General features: G+C 39.9%; 3 protein-coding genes across 4 annotated transcripts in view; 2 read left to right on the forward strand and 1 right to left on the reverse strand.

The window, feature by feature from the left end:
• Window positions 1-16,398, forward strand: part of mtt (mangetout) — a 76,853-nt gene extending 60,455 nt beyond the window's left edge. Inside the window, exons 5-17 of one of the 2 annotated variants that reach the window (XM_064696047.1) lie at window positions 6,319-6,461; window positions 6,874-6,982; window positions 7,058-7,229; window positions 7,307-7,413; window positions 9,632-9,781; window positions 9,855-9,988; window positions 10,933-11,123; window positions 11,376-11,510; window positions 11,601-11,763; window positions 11,837-12,050; window positions 12,632-12,783; window positions 15,239-15,422; window positions 15,484-16,390. In XM_064696047.1, the coding sequence (XP_064552117.1) occupies window positions 6,319-6,461; window positions 6,874-6,982; window positions 7,058-7,229; window positions 7,307-7,413; window positions 9,632-9,781; window positions 9,855-9,988; window positions 10,933-11,123; window positions 11,376-11,510; window positions 11,601-11,763; window positions 11,837-12,050; window positions 12,632-12,783; window positions 15,239-15,422; window positions 15,484-15,992 (2,363 nt within the window). In that variant the 3' untranslated portion in view covers window positions 15,993-16,390. Of the gene's footprint in view, window positions 1-6,318; window positions 6,462-6,873; window positions 6,983-7,057; window positions 7,230-7,306; window positions 7,414-9,631; window positions 9,782-9,854; window positions 9,989-10,932; window positions 11,124-11,375; window positions 11,511-11,600; window positions 11,764-11,836; window positions 12,051-12,631; window positions 12,784-15,238; window positions 15,423-15,483 lie in introns of both variants that reach the window. The other variant, XM_064696048.1, reaches the window with a different exon arrangement.
• A 1,560-nt stretch (window positions 16,399-17,958) lies between these two features.
• Mal-A8 (Maltase A8) lies at window positions 17,959-20,064 on the reverse strand. The gene is made up of 4 exons (XM_064696058.1): window positions 18,923-20,064; window positions 18,404-18,858; window positions 18,176-18,319; window positions 17,959-18,115 (listed from the first exon to the last, which is right to left on the reverse strand). The coding sequence occupies exons 1-4, from the start codon at window positions 20,024-20,026 to the stop codon at window positions 18,049-18,051; spliced, it is 1,770 nt and encodes a 589-aa protein (XP_064552128.1). The 5' UTR covers window positions 20,027-20,064; the 3' UTR covers window positions 17,959-18,048.
• A 547-nt stretch (window positions 20,065-20,611) lies between these two features.
• LOC135437946 (maltase A1-like) lies at window positions 20,612-23,345 on the forward strand. The gene is made up of 3 exons (XM_064696059.1): window positions 20,612-22,189; window positions 22,932-23,075; window positions 23,142-23,345. Exons 1-3 carry the CDS (start codon window positions 20,634-20,636, stop codon window positions 23,206-23,208), a joined length of 1,767 nt encoding a protein of 588 aa, XP_064552129.1. The 5' UTR covers window positions 20,612-20,633; the 3' UTR covers window positions 23,209-23,345.
• Window positions 23,346-27,852: the final 4,507 nt, after the last annotated feature.

The following is a 27,852-nucleotide window of genomic DNA, read 5'->3' on the forward strand; positions in this document are numbered from 1 at the left end:
TTTTGCAGTGTCTGCCGTTGCCCAGCTGCAGTTGTGAGTGCCTGCAGGATCCAGCGCAGGAAATTAAAATGCAGCGTCTCACGACTTTGCAAATGACAAAATAAACTACCATGGGTGCTGGCAAATTGCTGAACTGGAGCTGGTTGTGTATGGCAAAAGTGGTAGGATTATGATAAATTTAAACCATAAAAAATGACAGTTTGCAAATAGTGAAAACATGTTGATGGTATTTGGCATTTGTCAGTCTTGTTAGCTACTTGACCAATTAAAAGTGACTCACATTCTTCCTTTATTTAAATCTCTCTTTGCTCGAGTCTCTTATATGGTCAATTAAAGTATTATTTTGTCTCGACTTCAATTTGAGGTAGCTAAATTGTTGATAACACAGATGCAGCAGCATTAATACGGAAGGAAATTAGCGAGAACTTAGTTTTGACAAAGATTTGATGAACTAATTTGGTATTCAAAGAATGTATTGTGCTTGCATGGACAGTATTTTATATGGGAATCAAGTCTGAGTCAACGAGGATTACCCTGAACATATGTACATATGTACATACATATATGGTTAGGGTTTAGGATCATTCACAAATAAGACATGTCGATAACAAAGTAATTCAGATCGATTGAAACATTAATATTACAATATAATACAAATACTTCACACATATTTATGCGAACAGTCAGCGAAACATTGAAGTTATAGCCTCTGCCCACTGAACACATTTCTGAAAATGTCACATTTTTGCAAAATGTGTAAAATGCGGCCTGTACGTTTCCCCATAAGAAAACACATTTCACACATTTTTCAAAAATGTCACATTTTTTAAAAATGTGTAAATTCGCCCCGAACATTTCGTGTATTTTGCGATGATTAATCGAGATTTCTATCGATGTTGTGAAAAATGTAAACATAAACCAGCTGATATTGCAACGAAGGCAAGCGGTAACTTTAAATTATAATTTTAAATTTTAATAATCCCACAGTTTTTAACATTTAAAGTTGGCCAAATTCCGCAAAGAGTCAATTAAACGGAGCCGCTACTTCGGGGCCGTATTATTTGACTTTTGGAAGGAAATCTGTGCGGCGCTTATGTAAATTAAAGCAACTCGATCAGCTGTTTATTTAAAGAAACAGTACTTTTGCCACTCACATGTTACCGAAAACCGGTGGAACACCAATATGTAAAACTTGAAAATGTGACATTTTTAAGCCCAGTGGAGAAAGGCTATTAATCACAATTCTTTTCATAATTGCAGAGAAAGTAGAGTGAGCACACATATGGATATTAGGGCTAAGCTTTCAGGAAATACTTCTATGCAATAAGAATATCTTATGTAAAATGCGTAATGGCCGTATTTTTCGAAACTTAAGTTGCTATAAATTTAATCTTCAACTCATAAATTATAGCTTAAGATGAGTACTTACCATTTTCTTTATTGAAAGTAAACGCTTAGATGCGATACGCTAGAGCTGGTAAACTAGCGATAGTCGCCCCCGACGATATTTTCGTTACTATCGATAGTAACGCTTGCAATTTATTAATACGAGTAAATTTATTAATACGGAGACGATGACGAGCTATATAGTTTTACTCACAGTTACGAATGCTTATGCTAAGTTTGGATCAAACCTAATAATTGTTGCTTTATTTTTAAACCCAACCTTCCTGTGGTAGATATAAATTGTAGTGGTCCGAAGTGTATAAAATCTAGCACATTGTGAACCTAGTAAATGAAAACTTTGGTCAAGATATCTTAAATAAAACAAACGTTTTAATGCAAGAAAATAAGTTTGATATAAATATATACTGGATATAGTGAGGCATTTGACAGTGTGTCGCGACGATCACTCTAAAAAACAAACAACCCTATCGACAGAATAATCGATTCCTATTCCACCCGCAAATTAAAAGGCTTTTCGTATTTATTATTATTCCACATTTGTTGATTCGCAATATGGTTTGTAAATTACATATTTTCAGACCGCTTCACAAAATGTACATAACCGAACATTATTGTCTAGCCACAATTAAGTTGAGAATTAGATTTGCCTTAGATTCACCTTCAGCACACAGAATAAATCACAAGAACCGCAATTAAATACGAAATGTAAATGAAGCAACCAAATACTATAAACAATATCAAGTTAAAATCAAAACAGCAAAAGGCGACGCCGAGAGTCAAGCATTTAAAATGAATACCTTTAAAACACAGTCATTTTTTTGCTTGATATTTAATTAAATAAGCACAGAGACCGAGAAGTGGTCATGGCAGGAGACGAGGCACAGGACCCTCGAAAGAGACTTTGTGAAAGCTGGAGAACCTCGGCCTTGCTGCCAACAAAGTGTTTGGCAGAACTTATCAAAATGCAAACAATAAGCAAGAAATTGTCGCTGTGCGAGCGAGCAGCCGGCCACTTAAACGCTCCTTGTCCACAGTCTCTGGGTTAGTTTCATTTTCAGTTTCAGTTTTTGCCATATTCTTTGGTGGGGGCTCTTAATGATGGACCAGGACGGGCAAAAACTGTCCGTTTTATTGACGCCTGACTCTTGATGGTCAGCCGGGAGACTCGCTGCTAAGCAGCCAGAGTTCCTTGGTGATGTTACTTTCATTGTTATGACTTTCATTGTTATGGACGGACAAACTGATGCTGAGGCTGCCGTCTTCCGCAGCCATCCTCGTCCAACCTGTGGTTGGCTCTGTGTGTTGTGCCGACTGCAGTTGTCATTTCTTATCAGGAACAGGAGCAGCGTTACCCAGCCTCAAGCTCGTCCACATTTCGCTTTTGTTTCGCGTCATAATTTTGCCTCACTGACTTCCTGGCCTGCTGTCCTGGTGGCTCCTTTCTGTAGCGGCTTGTCCTATGCCAAACTTATCGATTGGCTTTTGTGCCGAGCTGAAAGTTAAGCGAAACTTAATCAGGCGCAGCAGCAACAGCTGCACAGAGAATACGTTAACTTGAGGACGCCTTTGTGCTGCCATTGGGCTTACACTCAAGCAGTTCCTTTGTTCTATGTGACTGGGCAGCTGAGAGCCTTCAGCTGAGAGTTTTTCATGTGGCCCATGTATATCGTTGGTAATACGTTCATAATTACGGCTACACGTAGACGAAAAGTCGGATTTTAAGTTTATCTAGCTCCTGTTAGAGCTGACATCTGCTTTAACAGCATGTCAAATATGCTACATGCTCATGCAGATTTCCTTGTTAATATATAGCAGCAGAGTTTTATATGTCAGTTGCATATTCGACAAAATAAGAGATTGACACTAAACTATGAATAGAAAGAAGTAAGCTGCCTGATCTGGCATTCGCTGTTGTGGTGTTGCCTATTTACAGAAAGTGTTGGTTTAGAATTAAATATGAAATTTTGATGTCAACTAACATCATGTCAAGCTTGGAACTCATGGGTGAAGTGGGCTAAACATGATCTTGACAGAATTTCTATTAAAAATTCTACAAAAATGTTATTTCTATTTAAGTTAAAATCTCTCTTTAAAAGGCCACAAATTATTGCACATGATAATGTTATATCGAACCTAGTTGATGGCTTTATAATAAACTCTGAACTCCACATAGTTGCCACTTAATAAATAAACTGAAAATTTAACAAGAAAACTGCATAGGGAATGTTTATTTTGTACATTTTTTTGCGTAGTAAATTTAACTTATCTGAAGCGATAAAGAGCAAAAGCTTGTAAGGCACTTGAAAACGCCTTTTTATAGGGTCGCACCCAGTGGAAGCATTGCAAGGTAAATTTTACTCGCGTTGGCAGTTAAGAAAGTCGCAGTTACATTTACAATTTCGAGTATAATTTTTCAAGTAACGCCCAAAGCTACGAGTGGAGTAACCCCTCACATGTGTGAAATGTTCGTGCGAGGGAAAATACTTTGTCAGTTTGATTAATCATCTGACGAAAAGAGCGAAATACATGAGTCGAGCAGACGCAGAGGGTATTGAATGGAACTCTGTTTGGTAAATTGCGTCAAATCACAAATCACAATAAATAATGATTGTTGAGAAACCCTTTTCGAAAGGCTCGCTCCTCTCCTCTCGATAGCCAGTCAATTTTTTAACGACTACTGATGGCGCATTTATGCAAATCAACAGAGGCCGCGCAGGAGTCGATGTTATTGGCGTTGAGCAACTTGAGCGACTGGAGCGGCTGCAGCGCCATCTGTTGTTCATTGGCAGTCGCTCCTGATTAATGGTATGCGTAAGAGCTCGTGATGGTAATTATTTTTAATATATTTCTTGGCAGTCTGTAGCTGGCATTTGATTAATATTTGCAAATCAAAGCGACTTTTACATACATTTCGAATACCTCAAAGCAATAAAAAATAAAGTGGAAATTCTTTAAGCACATTGATAGACTAGAAAATACCCTGGAGCTAGCTTTTAAGTAACCCACAGTATATGCAACTATTGTGACTCCAATACCGCATACTAGATTTCCAGTTATTATTTATCACATAAAACTAATATACTTCACAGTGTCAATGCTGCTTCTATCCGTTTATTACTGACATTTTTAGCCAATCATCATACCCTAAAGTTTAACTGTTTGACAACAGGGAATACAAAGCGAATTGAATGAATTCTTTATTTATTATGGGCGTATGATTGACGGAGTTTGCGCTGTCGCCATTTAAAGTTTAGTTGAAAAATTATTTAAAAGGCCGTTTTTTTAAGGTTTTCCATGTTAAATGTCAAAAAGGTGTCGGCAATAAACTACTGTAACGGTAGAGAATTCGGCGCTGGGGCTTCGAATTTCATTTTTTACGCTTGTGCATTGTTTATTAAGGATATTTATGAGTCCCCGAACAGCGATTTAAATATAAGCTTTCGCTTAAGAAGTGCGATTCATAAATATTTCTGTTTCACGACTTTGAAAAACTTAAAGCGAGTGTGCAACTCTTTAGTTAAAAGCGTAGACTCATGCCCGTCTATTGAGATATATATAAACTCTGCTTTGATTTAAAGAATATACATTGCAAACATAAATTATATATGTCGTTTAACTAATTTTTGTGGAAAATAAGGGAGTATATATGGGAAAGGCCGTTAATTAAATGTAGGGAGTAGAGAACGGGAGTACTAACTCTTACACACATAACACGACTCTCTTAACCGCTCCACAAACTTCACTTTGGGACTACAAAGGCTTACCCAAGCGAAAAATTATTGTTAGACAAGCCCAGAAATTTGACAGTTTTCTGAGAATGTGTTGTCTGTCAAAAATTTAAATATAGAATATTTATATATATATATCCATATATACTAAAGGGCTTTCCCTGACAAGCAAGCTATGCCGAAATGTTTGTGAAAAACATTAAAAACAACATAGTTTGAGCGTCGGACTAACAATCGAGCAGTCGCCGGTTCAAACATAGTAACAATTTGCAATTATTATATTTCTTTTTTAAAAATTAAATAAAGGAACCAAAAATTATTCAAATATATAATTTTTTATAATTGTTATTGAATTGCATTTTTTGGCATAAAAAAATAAAAAATAAAAATTATAAAAACGGTTGTGTAGCATCGTTAGATAGGCGTCGGAGCGAGGCTAAAGTTTCGATGCGAGAAAAAGACGAAAGAGGGAATATATGTTATACACAAATTAAAAATAAAATTGAGATTTGAATAAATTAATGCAGATGTTTTTGCCCTTGTGTAATTGAGGTAAAACAATTTGTATGAATTAAAATTTCTTGGCTATCGGTAACGAAATTGTTGTGTTAGGATCAACTGATGTGAAGACCGAGGATTAAATCTCAGTGGATTGTAATTTTAATAGATTGGTAGGTTGCGTATTAGTATGGTGAAGAAGGCAGAGACGCGTGGCAGCTATTCGAGTTATACCTCGTTTTTGCTTGGACTCATTTGGACCAACTTGAATTATGAATCTGGTCAACTGTTTATATACAGCTCCAGGCTACTTTATACGGTTAACGTCAGAAATGTTAATATATAAGAAATGCTGTACTCATGCATGGACTCAAAATGCAATTTGCAATCAATTTGCAGTGAAAAAGGTCGTCGCAGAATAAAATGAAATATTCAACGAATTATTTTGAAATTGACACAGAAGAGTCAGAGGCCTGGCTGGACTACTGCATGTGAATCCGCTTACTTAATATTTAATGCAATTAAAATTAATTTTTGCACATTTCTTCTTTCTCGCTCTCACTCTCACTCTCTCTCTCTCTCTCTCTCTCTTTCGCACTCTCGCTCTGCGCCGCGTGTCCATTGGCATTTCGCCTCGAAATCGGAAAATTGAAAATCGAACATGGAAATTGTGCCCATCGAACAGGCGCCATCATTTTCGGCTCGGATCAGGAAGTGCGGCAAGTGATGCGGGCGGTGAGGCGAGCGAATGCAACAGGCGCCTTCTCCTGGATTGGCTCCGACGGCTGGAGTGCACGAAATCTCGTCTCGGATGACTATGAGCCAGAGGCAAGTAGCAGAAACTATTAGCCTTAGATTAAATGTTGTGGTGTCAGCGCCACACGGAAATTATGAGCGTAAATGTGCGGAAGAGTGTGATTAATGAATCGTTGGGCAAGTTGTTGATGTGCCACGCCCATAGATGAGTGATGGGGGCGTGCGGTGACATGCCAGCAACTAAAAATTTATAAATGATGGCAACAGACAAAAGCACCAACCAGACAAAATGTAGCCCTACTATGATGAATTATGGTTTAATTGAAATAAATTGTGTATTGCGTATGCCTGGCACAGGGCGAGGCTCTGGCAAATTAATTTGCCGCCCAAAGCCCCACAACCCTTAGAGTGGCAGCCGAAACTGAACTCAAATTAATTACGCATACGCATCGTGCGTCCGCGTTATCATTTCTTCCTTTTGTAGGTGGAGGGTACATTGTCCGTGCAGCCGCAGGCGAATCCTGTGCGTGGCTTCGAGGAATATTTTCTTAACCTGACTGTGGAGAATAACCAGCGCAATCCCTGGTTTGTGGGTACGCAAAATTCTTTTGCCTTTTCCTTTGTTCAGCCTGGGGAGCTTTTGTTAATTACCCGAACACACATTCCAGAATTCTGGGAGGACCATTTCCAATGTCGCTATCCGGGCAGCACTAGCACACCGTACAACAACTACACCCGTACCTGCACCACCAAGGAACGCCTATCCCGGCAGAACACCGACTTTGAGGATCAACTGCAGTTCGTTAGCGATGCGGTAATGGCATTTGCCTATGCCTTGAGGTAAGCTGAACCCAAAGCACACACATCCGTGCAATAAACCAGCCAGTAGCTGTTTACAACTGCCCCAATCCTCGCAGGGACATGCATCGCGACTTGTGCGGCGGTCGTCCGTCCCTCTGCGATGCCATGAAGCCGACCAAGGGTGCTGATTTGCTCAAATATTTGCGTAAGGTCCAATTCAAGGGTAAGTTGACTAATCGCAAAGTCGAATTTACGGGTAAATTTACTAATTGCGAGCTTGTGTGTGCCGAAGAGGCAAAACGTGAGGGCAGCAAAACAAATAAATTGATATTGATTTAGATATCAAATAGCCTCACGCAAATACAGAACAATTAAATTTCTGTTCAACTTTAAAATCAAATAAATATTGCAAATCAATTTATCAGTTGCGTTCGATAAAGGTATCACAAATTGAATGAAGAAGTGAATGGGAATTAATGAGAAAATATGCAACCTTTAATTTTTTTTATTTTTTTTTAAATATTCAAATTAATAAATATTCGAATTTTAACAAGCCGCTTGAATAAAAATGTAAATAAAATGTAGCCTTGCCTAGGCTAGCTAAAAATAGCTTTTAGATAAAAAGTTGACAACGAACATGTTTAATATAAATCGATCAATTTTATTTTCATTAATTAATAAATTAATATATAGTTTGTCTATATTTACATCAGAGATCTTAAACAAATTCTTTTCTGAATACTTCTATAAATTAAAAAAAAAAAACAGAAAATTGTTGAGTCTAGAAATTGAAATAAATTGTTCAGTATTTGTTAGGCTCAGATTGATTAAAGGAAATAAAGGGTATTTTCTATATACCTTTCAATAATAGTTGACATTAAATATTTATTATCATTGTTTAGATCGATAATGATTTTTTTCTTCTGAAAAGTTATCTGTTTTAATTAATATAATAATTTTTAATAGATCAAAAGAACTGTAAATACTATTTCGATTTACTTCTAATATTCATATCGAAATCAACATTATTTTACTTTCAATACTTATTATTAGTTATTTATGTTTTCATTAGAGAAAATTTTCTATATTGAACATGAATTGAATGAACAAAAATGAATGTTTTCAATACTTACTAAGATCTGAGAAATCAAATATTAGTTTGATTAATGAATATATATACATATATATATCTATATATATATATATATATCTATATCATTATTGGTATTAATATTATTTGATTTTCAATATTTACCATCAGTGTTTCCATCAGGGATCTTTAATGAATTTATTTTTGAATACTACCTATTTTAATATTAATTAATTTGATGAATAATAATAGCTCAAAAGAACAGAAAACATTTTGTTTGATTTACATTTAATATCAATAAATTCTAGGTAATTTTAATATCGGTATCGATATTAATTGGCATTTTTTGGAGGTCTTTAATGATTTCTTTCCTGAATATTACTAATTATCTTAATAATTATTATTAATATATTTTAAGGAAAGAAAATACATTTCGATTTACTCAGAATTTGACTTTCAAAATACACCAGAACCATCTGTTATTTCTATCAGACATTTAAAATGAATTAATTTAGAGTACTCCCATTACGTGAGCTTAAATTTTCAACCAATACACTCGCATATGATGTTGGCCTCAGCCGCCCCTGCTACTCCTACTCATTTGATTCAGTCCCGTTTACGCTTCGCGTATGAGTACTACGCATACTCATGCCGGCAGACTACATAATTACAAAATTACGCTTTCAGATTTTACGCTCATGGGTATATGCTCTTAGTAAATCTCTGGAATGTATGTACATATATATATATATATCAAATACTGTCAGTAACTATGTTAAGGGCCAATGAGAAGGCATAGATACAACGATTGAAATAAAATTGAAACAACTAAAAGTGCTTTGGAAAGCTGCATAATTCAAGCGGTTGCTAAAATGTTTAACGAAAGTTTTATAGGATAATTTGGATGACGGCTTCTGGTTTTGTTTTTTGTTTGAGTGTGTGAGCGCGTGTCGATGTCGCAAGTGTTGCGCAAATAATTTAAGTGGTTATATCCAAGGCTCACAGTGGGGATTCCAGCTGCCGTCATAGTCATAGTCATAGCTGTGCCCACAATGCGCATTGGCCATGCTTTCGAGTGGAAAATTGACTTGCTTGTCATCGTCATTGAACTCAATTTGAAATTCAATAAATTATATAAGAAAGCCCAGCCTAGGCCAGGACAGCAGCCAGCAGCCAGCAGGCGGCAGGCAGTCCGCCGACTGACGCAAAACGCGCAAATTGTCAATTTTCTGATAAGCAGAAGCCTGCTCTAGCTTTGGGCTGCGGGTTCACGGTTCTGATTCTAGTCATGGTTCTGGTGCTGGGCGCCAAGCCATAAACGCATTTAACCCCGAACATTTATTGTGTGCAGGCCTCAGCGGCGATGATTTTCGCTTCGACGGCAACGGCGACGGACCCGCGCGCTATAACATCATCCACTTCAAGCAGTCTGTGGCGGGCGAGTACCGCTGGGTCAAGGTGGGCGAGTACTACGAGGGCGAACTGCGCCTGAATATGTCCGGTAAGTAGACACCACTCAACAGGTGGCACTCACAGCCAGTTGCTACTTATGCTGATTCGTTTGCTCACTCCAGAGGTAAAGTTCAAGCTGTTGCATCCGAAGCCACCGGAATCTGTTTGCAGTCTGCCCTGCGAGCGTGGTCAGGCCAAGAGATACGTTGAGGGCGAGAGCTGTTGTTGGCACTGTTTCAATTGTACGACTTATCAAGTAAGTGAAACTCCCTCTTTCTTTCACTCTACCATATATTTAGTATTGAAAGCAACTCTAATGCAATGGAATGCATTCAGCTGGTCGCTTGTTTTAAGCTTATGGGAAACTGGGGCTTGCCGCAAGAAAGTGGCGCAAAATTCGTAATTTATTTGCAAGGCTTTTGTCCTGATTGAAATGTAATGTAGTGAATTATTGTGAGAACTAGAGCATGAATAGGTTCCATGCTCAATGTCCAGGACCATAAAAAATGCAAACTGTGCGAAGAGTGCGGCTTGAAAGGCATGTCATTAAATTCATTCAGAAAACGAGCTGCATCATTCATTTACGGCGAACTGCATTAAGGGTATTCAATGAATTTTACAGAAAAAAAAACACTCTAAAAACTCTTTGAAAATTCTATTGATTTTTGTGTTTTTTTTTTCTTGACTTGCATAAATGTATAACAAGTGCACAGTTTATTTAAGTGTAGCTCAATACGCAGAAAATCCCATGAATCTTATTCTCTAGAGATTAACTTTTGTTCAAAGTGTTTGCTCGGCTTTTCCCTTATAATATTTCGTATGTAATCTTGTAATGTAAATTTTTGTAAAGAACCTTTTGGGTGGTGTTACGCAAATACTCTGCGGTCCAGTTGAAGAGATTGACTGGGAAGCCGACAAGGCATAATTTATGAAGCAGAAAGGAGTGGTTAACAGAGTCGAAAGCCTTACTGAAATCAGTATAGATGCCGTGAGTCTGCATTCTCTTCTTAAAACCATCAATTACTATCGAAGTAAACTTAAGAAGAAGCTCTTTATACTCATGATTTTTATTTTGCCCATCATTTATTGCTCTGGCTCCTCATTTAGTTCTTGTTGCAACAGAGTCGGGCAGTGCCCAATAATTACTAATTGCACATCATTTAATATTTGTATATTATTTTCATTTTGCGAAAATTGCAGATACGGCATCCGGTTGACGAAACGCACTGCCTCGTTTGCAAACTTGGCACGCTGCCCGATGCCCACAAGCAGTACTGTCGTCCCATACCGGAGGTTTACCTTAGACCCGAGTCCGCTTGGGCCATTGGCGCCATGGCGTTCAGTGCAACAGGCATATTGATAACCTTCTTTGTCGTGGGCGTGTTTGTCAGGTGAGTTTTCGTCTGTGTATGCATTTGCGTAACTGCATCTGTGTGAGTTTAATTGAGTTCTCTGTGTGACCAAATGCAAAGTGTGCGCGCGTTTGTGTGTGTGTGTGTGTTTGTGGCACTTTAAAACTTTTATGTCTTTCCGCCAGTTGCAAGGACTCAAGTTCGTTTAATTGGCATTGCATTGGTATTGGTATTTATATAGCTATTATAACTTTGTGCTCTCGCTCTTTCGCCCAACCATCTTCCATCCAGGCACAACGACACGCCCATTGTGCGCGCATCTGGTCGTGAGCTGAGCTACATACTCCTCGCTGGCATATTTATGTGCTATGGCGTAACCTTTGCCCTCGTACTGAAGCCAACGAATATTGTCTGCGCCATTCAGCGGTAAGTGTGTGTGTGTATGAGTGTGTGAGTGTGGGACTGCAGCTATAAGTTCATCGTGTCAAACTATCTTGTCATGCCCTCTGCTTGCAGCTTTAGCGTGGGCTTCTGCTTCACGGTCGTCTATGCCGCATTGTTGACCAAAACTAATCGCATAGCGCGCATCTTCAAGGCTGGCAAACAGTCAGCTAAACGGCCCTCATTCATTAGCCCAAAATCGCAGCTGGTGATTTGCACGTGCCTAGTCTCTGTACAGGTGGGTGAAGGATCTCTCCGCACGCTCATGCAGCACCCATTTATCTTAACTTTGCGTTGCGCTCTCGTTGCAGATACTCATTAATGGCGTTTGGATGGTAATTGCCCCATCACACGCCATGCATCATTATCCGACACGCGAAGATAACTTGCTGGTGTGCGACTCCTACATAGACGCCTCCTACATGATTGCGTTCTTCTATCCCATTCTCCTGATTGTGGTGTGCACCGTTTATGCTGTGCTCACCCGCAAGATACCCGAGGCTTTCAATGAATCTAAGCATATCGGTAAGTACTCTATATAATTATGCTTATTTTTAATATACTCCACCATATATTGCCTATAAACAGCAAGCGCTTAGCCATAATACTTTACTTTTATGTGTCTTGATTCTGTGTCTTTAAATTTAGATAAAGTTACACGATACGATACTTAAGATAAAATTTAATTGCAGCTGTTTGAAATATTTGTGGTATTTAGAGTTTTTTTTTCTAGAGCGATATTTTACTTTCAGATTCGAATTAAGCTTGCAATTAATTTAATTTATTTATTAATTAAAGCCCAAATGTAATGCTCGCTGGAATCGTTCAATATCTTTTGAACTTTACCAAGCGAAAAATTAGTTGATAAATTATATACATCTTTGGTTTTAAGATTGTACTATTTATATAATTTTTTGCACTTAAGTTTAAGATATTACCAAGCTTCAAGTCGAAGTTAAATTAAAGTTTAAAGTGCTGTCCCTAAATTATAAGAGTGAGTTCCTAGCATCTATTATGAATAGAATGCTTTTGATGTATATTTGAATAAGATGAGATTGTAATAGATTTTGGCATTAATGTGCTCTGCATTCATTGAATAATTCCAGGCTTCACCATGTACACCACCTGCGTCATTTGGCTGGCCTTTGTGCCGCTGTACTTTGGAACTGCCAATCACGTGCCGCTGCGAATAACGAGCATGTCGGTGACAATTAGCCTGTCCGCCAGCGTGACGATTGCGTGTCTATTCACGCCAAAGGTAAGACGAGCGGCAATTAATAATTTATGTGTTGTCTGAAAAAGCGCCAATTGATTGCCACTTTGGGCGCCCATTAATTGCTTATCTTTCCTATTAATAATTGAGGTATTCTGTATTCAATCTTATCCCGTGCTGATAACATTTACATTTACATAAAGCACTTTCTTGGATACATCTCGCCCTGCCACATCTTCTTGCAATATTGAAGCGTCCAACTAAGTAGCTTTAAGTGTCAACAGACGAAAGTGCAAGCACTGTGCAATGAACTCCAAACTTGTCTTACTATTCTCACTCCCTTGACCAGGAGTTCATGGCATTTCCACAACATTTTTAATAATGCTTCATTATTAGCCATTAAATTGCGGCGAACCGCAAGACGAGCATAATATCTTTAGCAATTTATGGCTGTTGGGGGCCAAGAATTTGGCTCTTGGTGGGGGATTAGCGGAGGATTTGGCTTGAGTTGGCTGCACTGTGCGCATAAAAGTTCACTAACAACTTACTTGGACAGTTTCGGAGATTTACAACTTACTTGGCCCAAAGGCGCACTTCGTTAAAATTGTAACATTTAGTTGACATCTTAAAGTTTGCCATTAAATGCCGAACTTGGGATTCACTTTGGGCTTTTTCTTGCTGTTGCAACTGCACAAGAAATTACTTTAGATGTCCTCAGGCTTGCTCTGTTGTCAAACAAATTAGTGCAAATAAGACCCGAGCTGACATAACAAATGCCCTAACTTAAATATATGAACCTAAGTATAATGATATGATCTGAAGTACAAACTGAACCATATTCCTTTTCCAAAATAGTTTAATCCAAAAATTCCCTATTCATATTTTCACGGCTTAAAAATTTAAAACTTAATTCTTCATTAATAATTTTAAAATAAATGACGAACTAAGGCTAGAACCAAATCCTGGGCTAACGAATATATCCATCCGAATCTCAAGACAGAAAGTTGGAACAGGAAACCATCAAATAGACCATATTTTTGTGGATATGCACATCTGTTTAAGAGACATGCACGCGACAACAAATTGTTCGATATTTTTTTATGAGGATACCTCCAAATACTTGAAATACCCCTCTCTTGCAACCGGCTGTGTAATTTACCTTTAATCAGCTTCAGATTCCTTCGATTTTCTGCAAAAGGGCGACTGCATTAAATTACCTGTATTTTTCACATTTCTCTGAGGCAGCTCGACATTTTCTATTGTCAGCTAATTTGCCGATTCAATGATACAGTGAGAACTTTTCTAACGGACACTCATAACACTTAGGCGGATGTCCCTCTTGGGCGGAAATTTTCTCTTCAGCCATTATTATCCGGGCCACACCATTCCCTTAAGCTCACAAAAATACCTGACGCTCGCTGTCCGCCAACAGAGAATTTTATGTACGAACATTTTTGAAAAGCTAGCATCCTAGATGTAGATGGCGCAAATAATATATAAGAAGAAACTTCCCTTAACTTCTGTATCTCTGAACTTTGTCTTAACAACGCCTTTGTTGGGCAGAAATTCCCAACTAGTTATCATAAAATTTTTCTACCGTGCAATAAATACTAAGCGCAGTTGTCGTTATTAACCAGCACAATGAAGGGTTGTGGGCCCACATAGCTGTCAGGTGTCACATAATGCACACTTTCCTCTATACTAACAGTCGCAACCAAGCCAAGACGTACGCACACATGTTTTCACGCAGGTGGCTGCCATAAACACCTCAAGCCATAAAAATGCAATTTAGTATTTGCTGTTTTGCCAACTACAAAAGAGACCACAACAAATAGTCCAGCACAAAGCAACTGGGATCACTGAACTAAGGCAACAAACCAGATCCAAGCCGTGTAGCTGGCTGCCCGACGCTGCGCGATGCCCCCTTGGGGCGAGGCACACAAGTGGGGGCAGGCTAGTAAGCAACTTCCGACCACCATTTGCCGGCGAGTCGGAGCTGCCTTTTTGTGTATTTCTTTGCCTGGTGCCGGCTGGTCCGAGTTCGCGTCCGGCTGTGCTGCTTCCTGTGCCGTGTTCCGTTGTTTGTTTGTAGAAGAAAAACAATAATAAACGGCGGCAAATGGCTGGCAAACAATGTCACAGCAGACCGGAAATGGCAGCGCGTTACGTAACGCAAGAGCTTAACGTTACATTGAGCCTCGGCTAAGGCCAGCGAGGAGCGTTGACAATTTAATGGCCTGGAATTGTTGAGCGCCGTCGCAGTGTCAGTGGCCTTTGGTAATAATTACCGCGACCGCAAAAAACGGCATATTACTAATGGCGCCAGTATTCCAGCTTTGTTGGGGGCGTGTCGTAGCGTAAGTCATAAATAGGGAACGTACAATGGGGCGTATGATTAATGAAGGGCCCCAGCAAATGTGGGCTAATTTAAGTTGTAACTGTTACTGTTACAAGTCTTTGTACTGACTCGCCTTCCACTTCTCACTCTCTTAATACGCAGCTCTACATAATACTCGTTCGACCGGAGCGTAATGTGCGCCAAAGCATGATGCCCCCGCGTTATGGCAACATGCATCGCACCGCGGGAACTGGCCCATCCTCAATGATGGCCGCTGCGGTCGTGACTGCCGCCACCTGTGCACAGGAGGAGAAATTACAAAAACATATCACGCCCACTGAAACAGGTAGGTACCCGAGCCCGCTTTTTTGCCCGGTCCATCAACAATGTGTGGCGATCTTTTGCAGAGCACTCGATTAAGGCCAAAAAATTGTGCGAAATGGCCACACAGACGATTGCGTTATCCAGCATATTTGCGTCCCTCGACTGCAATGCTTACAACCAAATACCTTATGCCGATCAATACGTGCCAAATAATACAACCACGGCCACGCCCACGCCCACGGCCAATGGCAGTGGCACTGAGCCAACCGACGAGCAGGTTGTGGCCAACAACAACAAAATCAATCATCAGCAGCATGGCCAGGCCAATGTTGTTGTGGTAGTCAGCACGGCAAACAAGCACATGGCCAGCAGTCCATTAGCAACACCAACAGCACCAACAGCAACAGCAGCAGCAGCAACAACAGAAACAACAGCAACAGTAGCAATAACAACAGCAACAGCAACAGCAACAGCAACAACGGCATCGACGGTTTCGGTTAGCTCAACGGATGGAACATCCGCAACGGAAGTTGTGCCCACGGCCACATCAAACGGAAGCAGACGAGCGCCAGTGCTGCAGACCAATTTATAGCTAAACGCACAGCAATTGCAACAGCAGCTGCTAAAGGAGCAGCAACGCCAGCAACAGCAACAGCAGCAGCAACAAGTTGAGTTTTTCAATCCAGCTCAAGCGGATCAATCGCAACTGGCAGCGAGTGAAGTTGCCGCAAGCAACAACAATGGCAGCGATGTTGCAAGCACTGGCAGTAGCAACGGAAGTGCCACAACGATCGGCAATGGAAGCGGCAAGAAGCGTTCCGCAATTCCAGTTTAAGCTGTGGTCAGCCATTGGCTGCAGCTAAAGGATGAGTGAAGGTATCTTTAGATAGAAATCTTAAAATGCATACAGAGTGGTCTAGGGAATGAAAGGTTGAAATTTTCAAATAATATAAAGAGTATTACCATTTATTTGCAAGGTTGTATATTCAAAAAAATAAAAAGAATATTTCGTCCTTTATATATTTTTTTATATTAAATATTTTCTTTGGTATAGTGTTAAATATCTTAAATTGGTATAAAAATAAATTTATATTAATATAAAAAGTTTTAGTTTTTATGGATTTATATACTTAGTTTTTGATGTTTTCAATTTAAAGGTTATTATTTGCTATAGTGAGAAATAAATATAATTTGAATCAAAATAGATATATGAAAATTAAATTATTAAATACTAAATTAAATTTAAATTCTGGCATGTATTAAAAATATGATTTTATTGTTTTATTAACATATATATTTCATTTTTATTTGTGTTTTAGCGATTAAAATAAATATATTATAATAAAGAAATATATATTTCGAGAATTGATTTATTTCAATACTTTATGTATCTATTTTTAGTTAAAGGATTATTATTTGCAGTTTTATTTTTAATTTAAACGTTATTGTTTCGCAATAAACATATTGCATTTCTGAACAAATTAATTAATTTTCATTCTTTTAATGGTTTATTTTCTTTCGCTGATTTCTTAGGACATTTAATGCTGTTTTTTTAATCGCTTATAATTGTTATTAGACAACCTCCCTGCCCTGATTGCATTGCCACTTGGAAGATATATTGTGAAAAATCTGTTGCACAAAAAAAAACGAGTTGCAACAATTTTAACAATAACCCCAACGAAGAGTCAAATAAAATTGTCAGCCACATTTAATTGTATAATTGCGAAACGTTTTAAATGTTTTATCTTTAAGCTTAACTAGTTATAGAGCATGTGGTTTGCTTGCAATCGCAGCAAAGATTACCAAAAAGAAAAAAATGTGATATAATTTCAAAAATGTGTGTGTTTCTGAACCCAAAACCAAATCTAATCTTGTACTCGTACTAACTGTTAGGCTAAGTCGTAACCTAAGTAACATCTTGCGCACTTGAGTGAATTTTTATTTTGGTGTGATTATGTTACAAAGGGGTTGCGTGTAGCATATGCAACACACCCGCAACCCCCTTGCAACGTAGCGGCAATGACGGCGCCTTAACAATTGCGTTTACTCTGCTGTTTGAGCCCAGCAACATGGTAGATTTAATTGTTAAGTGGATAAAAGGGCGTCCAGAGCCAACATTTAATTGTAAGCGAGCTGTACATATACCAACTTACACGTACATATACATACCTAAAATAATATAGTTGTACGTTCTTTTTGTGTATTCGTAATTATTGAATGTGCTGCAGTTTAGCATTTCTACCCCTTATAAAGAATATTTGATATAAGTTGATATGAAGAGGTGATAAGGAAAACCCGCAAATAAAATTAATTCGCGTAAACATTAAAAAATTGAAAAAAAGTCTAGCCAAATTAAAAAGAGTTTAATTGTTAGCAAAATGCATGTGTATTAAATATTCTGTGTGTAATAAATGTATAAAAAATACAAAATAAAACAAGGAAATTAATATGAAAATACAAGTCATATTTACACATATAACTGAATGTCTCTGAAAATTAAAATACATTAAATTATATAGTATATATATGTATACATACATAAATTAAATACCGATAAATCTTGTTGGGTGGCATATATTTACGAGAACTTACAAAGCATTAAACAAAGAACTATCAATAAAATACTAACTGATTCAACCGCATATGAATTATCCCGTGCTTAAAACCAAAGCCTCTCCAGCCAATAGCAGCAGCTCCTGGGTGGCATACCCGACACTACAGAATAAAAGCGGTATTAGTTTGTGTAACATGTAAGTACATTATATATTTGCTCACCCCTCTGTTTTATTCGACTCCAAGCTGCGCACGAGCAGTTGCAAGCTGGCCGGCAAGGACTTGTCGAACTCTTCCAGATTGATTGAGACATCTGCCGTGCCAAAGTTGGACACGTACACAATGCTGGCAGCTCCAGAAAGTGAACTAAAGATACGAAAGAAAGTTGGTACAAGTGTGTCCAATAAACTGACATTTTCATTTTAAAGGGGATTTTCAACGCCAACCCACCGCTTCAGGGCGAAAACATCCTCAGTAATCGCCGCGTATTTGGTGGCACCATTTTGCAGCGTTTTCAGGCTGCGGCGCAGCGCCACCAGCGACTTGTATATTTTTAAATGGGAGTGCTCCGTTTCGGATTCCGTGGCCACATTGATAGCCTCATAGTCGGCAGCTAGAGGCAGCCAAGTCTTCGAGCCAGTTGAGAAGCCAGCATTTGTGCCGTTTGTCCATTGGAAGGGCGTGCGTGCGGGATCTCTGGTGTATTTCTCGTAAATTTCTGGATTGGAATTGCAGCCCCAGGGATCAACAGTGTCCTCCCAGCTGATTTGGCCATCAGTCATACCCAGCTCCTCGCCTTGATACGTGACACTGGCGCCAGGCAAAATCATGACCAGCATGTTCATAGCATCAATGTGCTCCTTACCATATCGACTGGCCGCCCTGCGCTTGTCGTGATTGCCCAGCTAAAAAGCAGCAGCTGTTTCAATATTGATCTCAACAAGCTCCAGAACATTCTGCACCACTCACCACCCAGTTGGCTGTGCGTCCGGCGGGCATGTTCTGCAGCCACAGATCAATGGCCTTCTGCACGTTGCTGCCACTCAATCCGCTCTCTTCCATCACAGTTATCAAGTTGAAATTAAAGGGCAGGTGAGCGCCATCTACCGACCGGTTGCCATAAAACTGCATGGTGAACCAGGCTGGGGAGTATGTCTCAATCAGCAGCACACTCGAGTTGCCGCCGTGAATCCGCTGATAATCATCGAGCACCTCGCGCCACTGATACACCATGTCAATGGTCTCTGGCTGGTTCTCAATGTACGTCGTCGTCAAATAATCGCGATCTTCCGTGTCCTCCGTGGCACCACTCACCACCTCATCGGGAAACTGACCCTGCTCATCAGGGCGCACTTCAAACAGTGGTGGCAGCGCATCACATCGAAAGCCAGCGACGCCTTCGTTCAGCCAATAGCGCAGCACGCGCTTCATCTGAGCCACCACATCCGGATTGCGATAGTTCAAATCCGGCTGCTGCACCGCAAACTGGTGCAGGTAGTACTGTTGACGCTCCTCGACCCACTGCCAGGCACTTCCCCGAAAGTATTGCAACCAATTCGTGGGGGGCTCCCGCTCTCCAGTTTCTGCATTGATCTTCCCGTCGTGCCACACATAGTAGTTCTCATAGCCCTTGTCCCGCTTCACAGACTTTTTAAACCATTCGTTCTCATCACTCGAGTGGTTCGGCACAAAGTCCAGAATAATCTTCAGATCCAGCTCGTTGGCCTTCTTTATAAGCGCACGGAAATCCTCCAATGTGCCATACTCCGGCTGAATGTCAAAGAAGTCGGAGATATCGTAGCCAAAGTCCACCATGGGAGACTTGAAGATGGGCGATAGCCACGCAGCTGTCACGCCCAAGTCCTTAAGGTACTCCAGTTTGCTAGTAATGCCATTCAGATCGCCGATGCCATCGCCATCAGAGTCCATGAAGGAGCGTGGATAGATTTGATAGAATTGTGCTGTTTGCCACCAGTCCTTTGTGCTTACCGTGGCTGATGTGTCCTGGCATGCCTGCCCAACGGCAGCCAAAATAACAAGACTCAGCCAGGCAAACGTGTTCTTTGAAATCATTTTGTACAGCTGTATAGCTGGTCAGGGGCTCTTATATACCCAACGAGCTGGAAGTCAGAATACTGATAAGCTTTCAACAGTGGAAATTGCCAATGTCCGCAGCCTAAGCAAGTTCAAATAAGGTATAACTAAATGAAGAAGGGTATACACAATCAGACATTCTACTAAAATTCGATAGGGACTAGCCTTGCAAAAATGACTGTATGAGAGAATTATAAATTTAAATAAATATAATGCAAAAGAGGAGAACTTTTATTTGAAGTCAAAGAAAACCGAAAGAAAACTAGTATAGGGCAGCAATTGGGAAAGGGTATGTTGGCTTCTACCTTAGGTCTAAAAAACTGAACCTCCTAAACCTCCACGAAAAATTCGCACTTAACCGTTTCAAGAATATTTGAGATTAGTTTTTTTTTTGCACCCACTTGTCGCAACCTTTTTTAGTGTGTACTTGACTCTCAAACTTTACCGCTTAAGTGCTTGGCAAATTCCTTGGCTACTTGAGGCGTGTTTTATCATTTAAGCCCAGTTGAGCTGGTCAGCGTAAGCTTATAGCTGGCCGATTGTATAAAAAGCACGGCTCTGACCGTCTACCGGACAAGTGATTAAAATGCAACCTTTGCAAGTGCTTATTCCCCTGCTCTGCCTGGTGCTTCTTGGCCAGACGTGCCAGGACACAACAACAACAGAAAGCAACTCGAAGGACTGGTGGCAAACAGCGCAGTTCTATCAAATCTATCCACGCTCCTTCATGGACTCCGATGGCGATGGCATCGGCGATCTGAATGGCATTACTAGCAAGTTGGAGTATCTTAAGGACTTGGGCGTGACAGCTGCGTGGCTATCGCCCATCTTCAAGTCTCCCATGGTGGACTTTGGCTACGATATCTCCGACTTCTATGACATACAGCCGGAGTATGGCACAATGGAGGATTTTCGAACGCTTATCAAGAAAGCCAACGAGCTGGATTTGAAGATTATCCTGGACTTTGTGCCGAACCACTCGAGTGATGAGAACGAATGGTTTAAGAAGTCTGTGAAGCGGGAGAAGGGCTACGAGGACTACTATGTGTGGCACGACGGGAAGGTCAACGCAGAAACTGGAGAGCGGGAGCCTCCTTCCAACTGGCTGCAGGGATTCAGAGGCAGTGCCTGGCAGTGGGTCGAGGAGCGCCAGCAGTACTATCTCCATCAGTTTGCGGTGCAGCAGGCAGATCTCAACTATCGCAATCCGGATGTGGTGGCTCAGATGAAGCGCGTGCTGCGCTATTGGCTAAACGAGGGCGTCGCAGGCTTCCGATGTGATGCGGTGCCAGTGCTTTTTGAGGTGGAGGTGGATGAGAATGGCCAGTATGCGGATGAAGAAGTGAGTGGCCTTACCGACGACGTGGACAATCGCAACTATTTGAAGAGCGAGCTGATCGAGAACAGACCTGAGACCATCGACATGGCCTATCAGTGGCGCACTGTGATGGACGACCATCAGCGCATCTACGGCGGGGAGACTCGAGTACTTCTTATTGAGACATACGCCCCGCCTGCCTACACCATGCAGTTCTATGGCAATCGCTCGGTGGAGGGGGCTCATCTGCCCTTTAATTTCAATCTGATTACAGTGCCGGCGAGTAACGGCGTCTCGGCAGGCTCTATTAAGACAGCTGTGGACAACTGGCTGCTGAACATGCCTGCCGGACGCACCGCCAACTGGGTGATTGGCAATCACGATCAGCGCAGAGCGGCCAGTCGCTATGGGGTGGCCAACACGGATGCCATGAACATGCTGGTCATGATTTTGCCTGGCGGAAGTGTCACCTACCAGGGCGAAGAGCTGGGCATGACGGATGGTTGGATCAGCTGGGAGGATACTCAAGACCCTGCTGCCTGCAATTCCAACCAGGACCTCTACGAACAGTTCACACGCGATCCATCACGGACGCCCTTTCAGTGGACAAGTGGCACCAATGCGGGTTTCTCCACAGCCGCTAAGACGTGGCTTCCCCTTGCCGATAGCTACGAAACGGTCAATGTGGAGGTGCAATCGGCGGCCACTCGCTCACATCTAAAGATATACAAGTCGCTGGTGGCACTGCGTAAGAATTCCAAAACCCTACAGAATGGCGCTACCAAATATGCCGTGCTCAACGAAAATGTCTTCGTGGTTAAGCGGTGAGTGGTTAACTTAACTTAATTAGCAGAGGTAAACTTAGCTAAAGTAATAAGAGTTCAGGAGCTCTCAGGTTTTCCGTTCACACCCTTCACAGACATACTTTTCCGTTTTTTTGTCCTTCACACAATCGATCTAAGGATTAATCCTGGGTTGGGGTCAGGTGGGGAAATAGTTCGTTTGTTTTAAGCCTGACAAGACTCTGAGTGCAAAATGAGAAAGCTTTCATATAATCAGGGCTGTGGGCGCCAGAGCGAAACAGCGCGTTTCGCGACATTAGTTTTTAATTTTTCCGACCTTGTAAAACCTTATACATATATTTACCTGATCCGGTCTACAAGCAAAGTCGAAGGCTTTGCCTTCTACTTTCTTAATCATGAAGTTATCTTACTTTTCTGCATGCATAAAATTCAGCTCTTATTTAAAAAACATTCCTATTTATCAAGATATCTTATGTCAAGTTGAAGACTTTACGATTCTTAAGTGGAGATTTTACTTCACAAGCATCGTGCTTATGTATGGAAAAAATTGCCATCAAACCGAGTTGCTTTTATATATTATTAAGTATATTAAATTTATTTCATTTATTAAAGCGTTTTGGACATAGACCTCTTTGGCAGCGGGCAATCCGCGAAAGCATGACCTTCTCTAAAAATCTAGATACAAATACTGTCTCGTGTTTGCTTGTTCCATTTAATCCTCTGTCTATGTTTTCTAACAATCTCTATCTTTATTTCTGCCCAGCTACTTGTCTGGATCTCCCAGCATTGTTTATGTGGCCAACTTAGGCAGCAGCGGCACCACAATTGATCTTGACCAGTTTGACAAGACTTTGCCATCTCACTTGACGCTGCAGATTCGCAGCCTGAACTCCACAAAGGCAGAGGGGTGAGTCATTAGCTCTACTTGACAATTGACAAACTTAAACTCTTTTCAATTATATTTATTTATTAGGGCTCTGTTTGAAAGCAACGGCCTTAGCTTGGCTGCTGGAGAGGGTCTGGTTATGAGTGCCAGTTAACTGCAACAAAGTTCCTCTACTTGGATTTATTTTATAAGCCCAACCAACTTAATTTGCTATCGCAATTTGTTCCAATTGCTCAAAGCAAATATGCCGAAGCTTGTGTAAATATATAAAGAAACAAATCGACAAACAAACCACTCAGTCATACACACACGCACCCTCACACACACACACACACACGCACAGACATGCTCGCAGATAGGCTCAAGTGCTCGACACACTCATGTAATTTCCTGCAAGACGCGGGACTCGTTACGGGGGTCGCCATTTAAAGTGTTTACACAAAAATTAAAGTCGAGCTGCGAACCATCTAGTATTTGGTACTTTATATTTTGCTTGCTTAACCGAAAAGCAAAGTATGCGTAACACAAAGTAAATACAGAGATAAGTGGGGCCTAGTCCCACAAAAATGACGACCTCACACGATGTCCTGGCCTCCTTTGAAGTTTAAAGGCACCTAACGAGGGCTGGCTGATGGCTTCGCAGTTTCTTGCAATTAATTACTTAGCGGACAACAATTTTGTTTAGTCGAGAACGTCGAAAGAATTAAAAAAAATAAATATATTTGATTCCTATGTACTCAAAGAAATTGAGTTATATAAATGGATCTAGAGGTCAGGAAGGAGGATTGATCATTCGGTTTCATACTCAAATTTCTTCACTTTTAATTCACCAGAAGAACATCTGTGTCGCCGTAATAAATATCTATATATAAATATCTATAAGTCATGTCTCTAAGATGTCAAGAGCTGTAGGCTTTCTTCGTGGGGGGAGGCAGTTTCCGACTAGGGGATACCCTGAATCCTCTTCAACCAACACCAACTGCTTTTACTTGTTTGTATAATGGATTCTATAACTCAAAAAACGATATCTCATCAACTGACCCTCGCAGCTGTACCCTTGCATGGGTTAGGTTTCTGTAAGTGAAATTTCAATTATGCTAAAGATAATTAAATTGCGTTTACACATGTTAATGTTCTGGCGCTAGCCATGCAAGGCAAATAACGCGCAAGCCACAAAGTCTTCCCCAAATATACATTTTGCCGTAATGGATGGGCTTCTCGACTAAAAATAGCCGTACAATAGTTGAACATTTTTAAAGTGCGTACAGGTGACCCAGGTGAAAACACAACTTCACTGCGTCACAAGTGGGTCACTTACAGGTATTTAGTTTAAGTACCTCTCCGGATTACCTTGTCGGATTTGCAGACTGAGTTGACGGAAACAGGCTCTTCTCAAAAAATAAAGCTGTTATCATATATTCAAGAGGTTCAAAAGACAAATAAATAAGATGATTCGGAAGAAAGCTCAATTTATTAATAAGTTGTGTTTAAAATTTACATCGTTTTATATCGTATATTTTATGTCTGAAAAAGTTCTTAATTTATTTAAAACTATAAAGATAGCATTTCTCTTTTTGATTGTCATCAACTTCTTTTACCTATGCATCCAATAGTTTGATTTAATTGTATCAATCACTGTTCATTTTAGTGACTGAAACTAGGTGACGAGATATTTGAATTTGATTACATGAAATTAGTGTTCAATCGATTCACTGATTTGACTGATGCGTTTGAAATACGCAAATTCGTATGCCTAATCCCATTATGCTCACACCGAAAGGCAGCGATGCCAAGTGGTCTCTTCTCGCTTATTGCCCTTTAGTTGGACTTAAGTGTCATCGTTTTGGTGACAGCTACGTGAGTGGCGTCTAAATTAGCGGGGCCAATGGCGAAAGCGCCCATCCGAACCCTTTGCCTCGGTTACACAGCGGTTTTGAGCTATGTTTGTGGTGCAATTAACGATAGACTGTCTTGATTGGCATTGAAACATGAATATCTAAATTTTGACCCAAATCGACAAAAAAGCAATGGGGTACATCACTTTTTTGTTGCTCTTTTTGAATATCTCAGGTAAATATCGTCTGATTTTAAAATGTTCTACCTTTTTGAATACGTATGGATCCCTACAATTAACTGGCATTCAAACAAATTAAAAATCGATGGGTAGAAAAAAGTTGTTGACCAAAAATTGATTCGTTTGTAAAGTCAACCTATTTTGATGATTTTTTTGAATATCTCGGCCAAAAAATGTCAGATTTTGTAATGTTATACTATTTTGTACTCGTAAGGATCGCTACTTTGGATTGGCATTAAAAAAAATGAAAATCTAAATTTTGACCCAAACCGACAAAAAAGCAAGGGGTTCATCACGTTTTTTCTCAAAATCGGGGTCGGTTCAAAATTCAACTTTTTTGATGATATTTTTGAATATCTCGGGTAAATATTGTCCGGACTGGACACTGAGTAACCCTGAAGTAATGAAATGGGTGAGGTATTTTTTTTAGCTGTTTCACAAGGCCTAACCCTTAGGTATTACAACTATTTCAAATACAAAAGAAACAAGTAAGAGTTTACAAGTCGGGAGTGCCCAACACTAAGATATATTGAGAGCATTAATTGTACAAATACCCGAATATGGCCAGATCACCTTGGCTGTTGATGCTGACCAAGAATATATATACTTTAAGGAGTTGGAGATGCTTCCTACAGCCTGTAACATACATTTGCAATAGCTTGTTATACCGTTTATGCCCATTTCAATCGCTTTCAGGGTATAAAAAGCTGATAACAAATAGTCGTAACTGAAATAACTTGATGTGGTTTAACCTTCACCAGAATTTGTAAGTCAATTGGCCATGTATTCTTAGTCTTTAAGCAGCATAAATTCAAATATACATATAATGCTTCGAAAGGTTATTGTAATTTTTGTGTGCCCACCTGACCAAATATGTACGTGCCTGGCATAGGGTAGATCGAAAAGCAGAAAAAAACATCGAGGCTCGTTTACAACTATATAATAACAACAGAAACTAGGCTAGAAATACCTGGAAGACTAGAGAAACCAGACAAAGGTGATGCGCACTCAAATATTACGCATACGCTCCGTGTGCAAACAAAATTAATATGCAAACGCTGTTGTAGCTGGAATACATTTAGTAAATGTGCCACTGTTTCCTTCCGTGCTGCCTACGAAATTACCACAGATTACAAACTTAATGCATTTCAAAGTTTTGGTGTAGGATGAGGTAAAAGTTTTCGGCTTGCTTCATCGTAAATCTTTGAAACCCATCTTCAACTTAATGCGAAATGCGTTGATTTTTTAAGCACCCTCTTTTCGGGAAATTAACTTCATTATCTTCACAATATAAAATGCACACAGAATGGAGCCCAACCAAGCAAATACCGCCCTAGGTAGGCTTCCCCCGCCAGGTGGCGCTCGGCCTTGTCTTGCGGTTTTCAGATGTATACATATTTAGTTCTTGTTGGTTTTCTTTTCGGTCTGTTTTTTTTTTTGGGCTTCAGGTCACGTAAACGAGAGTAAGGAGTCGCCAGCCCCGGCGCAGATTGTGTCTGCGACCCTTTTAATGGGTTGGCGAGTCACGCCGCCATTTACACAATTTTTATATATATTTTGTAAGCCGCTTTGGCACAGACTGCTAATTTTCCGAAGTTCACGCTGGAAGGCAATGACAAGAAAAAGATGACTGAACTTTAGTTTTTGATACAGATACAAATATATACAACAATTTCGCATTTAAGTTTGATAATCGAACATTTCGTTTTATTAATTATTTATTATAAGCGGGGGGAATTCATTTGTATGTATAGTCTATATATGTATGTATAGTGCTATTATAAATACCATATATTGATTTATAACTGTGATAAACGGGTGCAATTGCATGTAACAGGCCTAATCAATCATTTCCTATTAGTGTTACATTGGCAAAGTCTTCAAGAACTGCGGTCTAAAGGGCAGACAGGCGGCAGACAAAAAGACATAATATAAAAAAAATATAAGGATTTAAACTTACTTGACACTAAATAATATTATAGCAGTGAATTTAATAGAGCAAAGGTCAAACGAGACTCAAAGGAAACTATCAGACCCCGAATCACATAGTCCCAAAATAGCCCAGTCAGTTGCCACATCTTGGAGTAAAATTGTCGTTTTTTTAAATAAAAAACAAGTAAGAGGTTCTAGTCGGGAGCTTTCGACTAGGGGATACCCTGAACCCTCTTCTTCCGATAGGCGATAGGTATAAATGAAAAATACTATATATATAGAAGCTACATGTCAAGTTTGGTAACTTTAACTCATGTTATTTGCCGAAATTGCTCAAAAAACAGGATTTCGATATCGATTTTTATCGATTACTTGGAAACGGGGCAAGTTATCGAATATCGGAAACAAACTCGATCTGCGCGGGCACTAGGAGGACCTACAGCTAATAGTTTCAGTCTCTAGCTCTTATAGGTTCGGAGATCCTTGACGGACGGGGCTAGATCGACTCGGCTGATCAAGAATATATATACTTTATGGGGTCGGAGATGCTTCCTTCTGCCTGTTACATACATTTGCACAAATACCCATTTTACCTATTTTTAATGGGTTCAGGGTATAATAAATACTAAACAGCGCATACATACAACATAACACATACAATTTACTGAAATTATTCAGAGCTGGTAAGCTTGATAGTTAGATAGTTAATAAAAGGATTTTATCTTTTACATTTTAATTTATTTTAAATTGTTGCACCTTTAATAAGCTTTGGGTTAAATACAAATTGAACAC

Source organism: Drosophila montana, unplaced genomic scaffold (genome assembly GCF_035044405.1).
Source record: "Drosophila montana isolate Dmon_TW-CO22-7 unplaced genomic scaffold, ASM3504440v1 contig_3833_1, whole genome shotgun sequence".
Lineage (NCBI taxonomy): Eukaryota > Metazoa > Arthropoda > Insecta > Diptera > Drosophilidae > Drosophila > Drosophila montana.

Excerpts from the sequence above, each read along its gene's own strand:
- Mal-A8 (XM_064696058.1), bottom strand. The coding sequence starts at position 20,026 with ATGATTTCAAAGAACACGTTTGCCTGGCTGAGTCTTGTTATTTTGGCT. Across the intron at positions 18,859-18,922 it reads GACGCACAGCCAACTGGGTG|CTGGGCAATCACGACAAGCG; the intron begins GTGAGTGGTGCA and ends GCTGCTTTTTAG. Across the intron at positions 18,116-18,175 it reads GAGTCGAATAAAACAGAGGG|TGTCGGGTATGCCACCCAGG; the intron begins GTGAGCAAATAT and ends TTTATTCTGTAG.
- LOC135437946 (XM_064696059.1), top strand. The coding sequence starts at position 20,634 with ATGCAACCTTTGCAAGTGCTTATTCCCCTGCTCTGCCTGGTGCTTCTT. Across the intron at positions 22,190-22,931 it reads AATGTCTTCGTGGTTAAGCG|CTACTTGTCTGGATCTCCCA; the intron begins GTGAGTGGTTAA and ends ATTTCTGCCCAG. Across the intron at positions 23,076-23,141 it reads AACTCCACAAAGGCAGAGGG|GGCTCTGTTTGAAAGCAACG; the intron begins GTGAGTCATTAG and ends TTTATTTATTAG.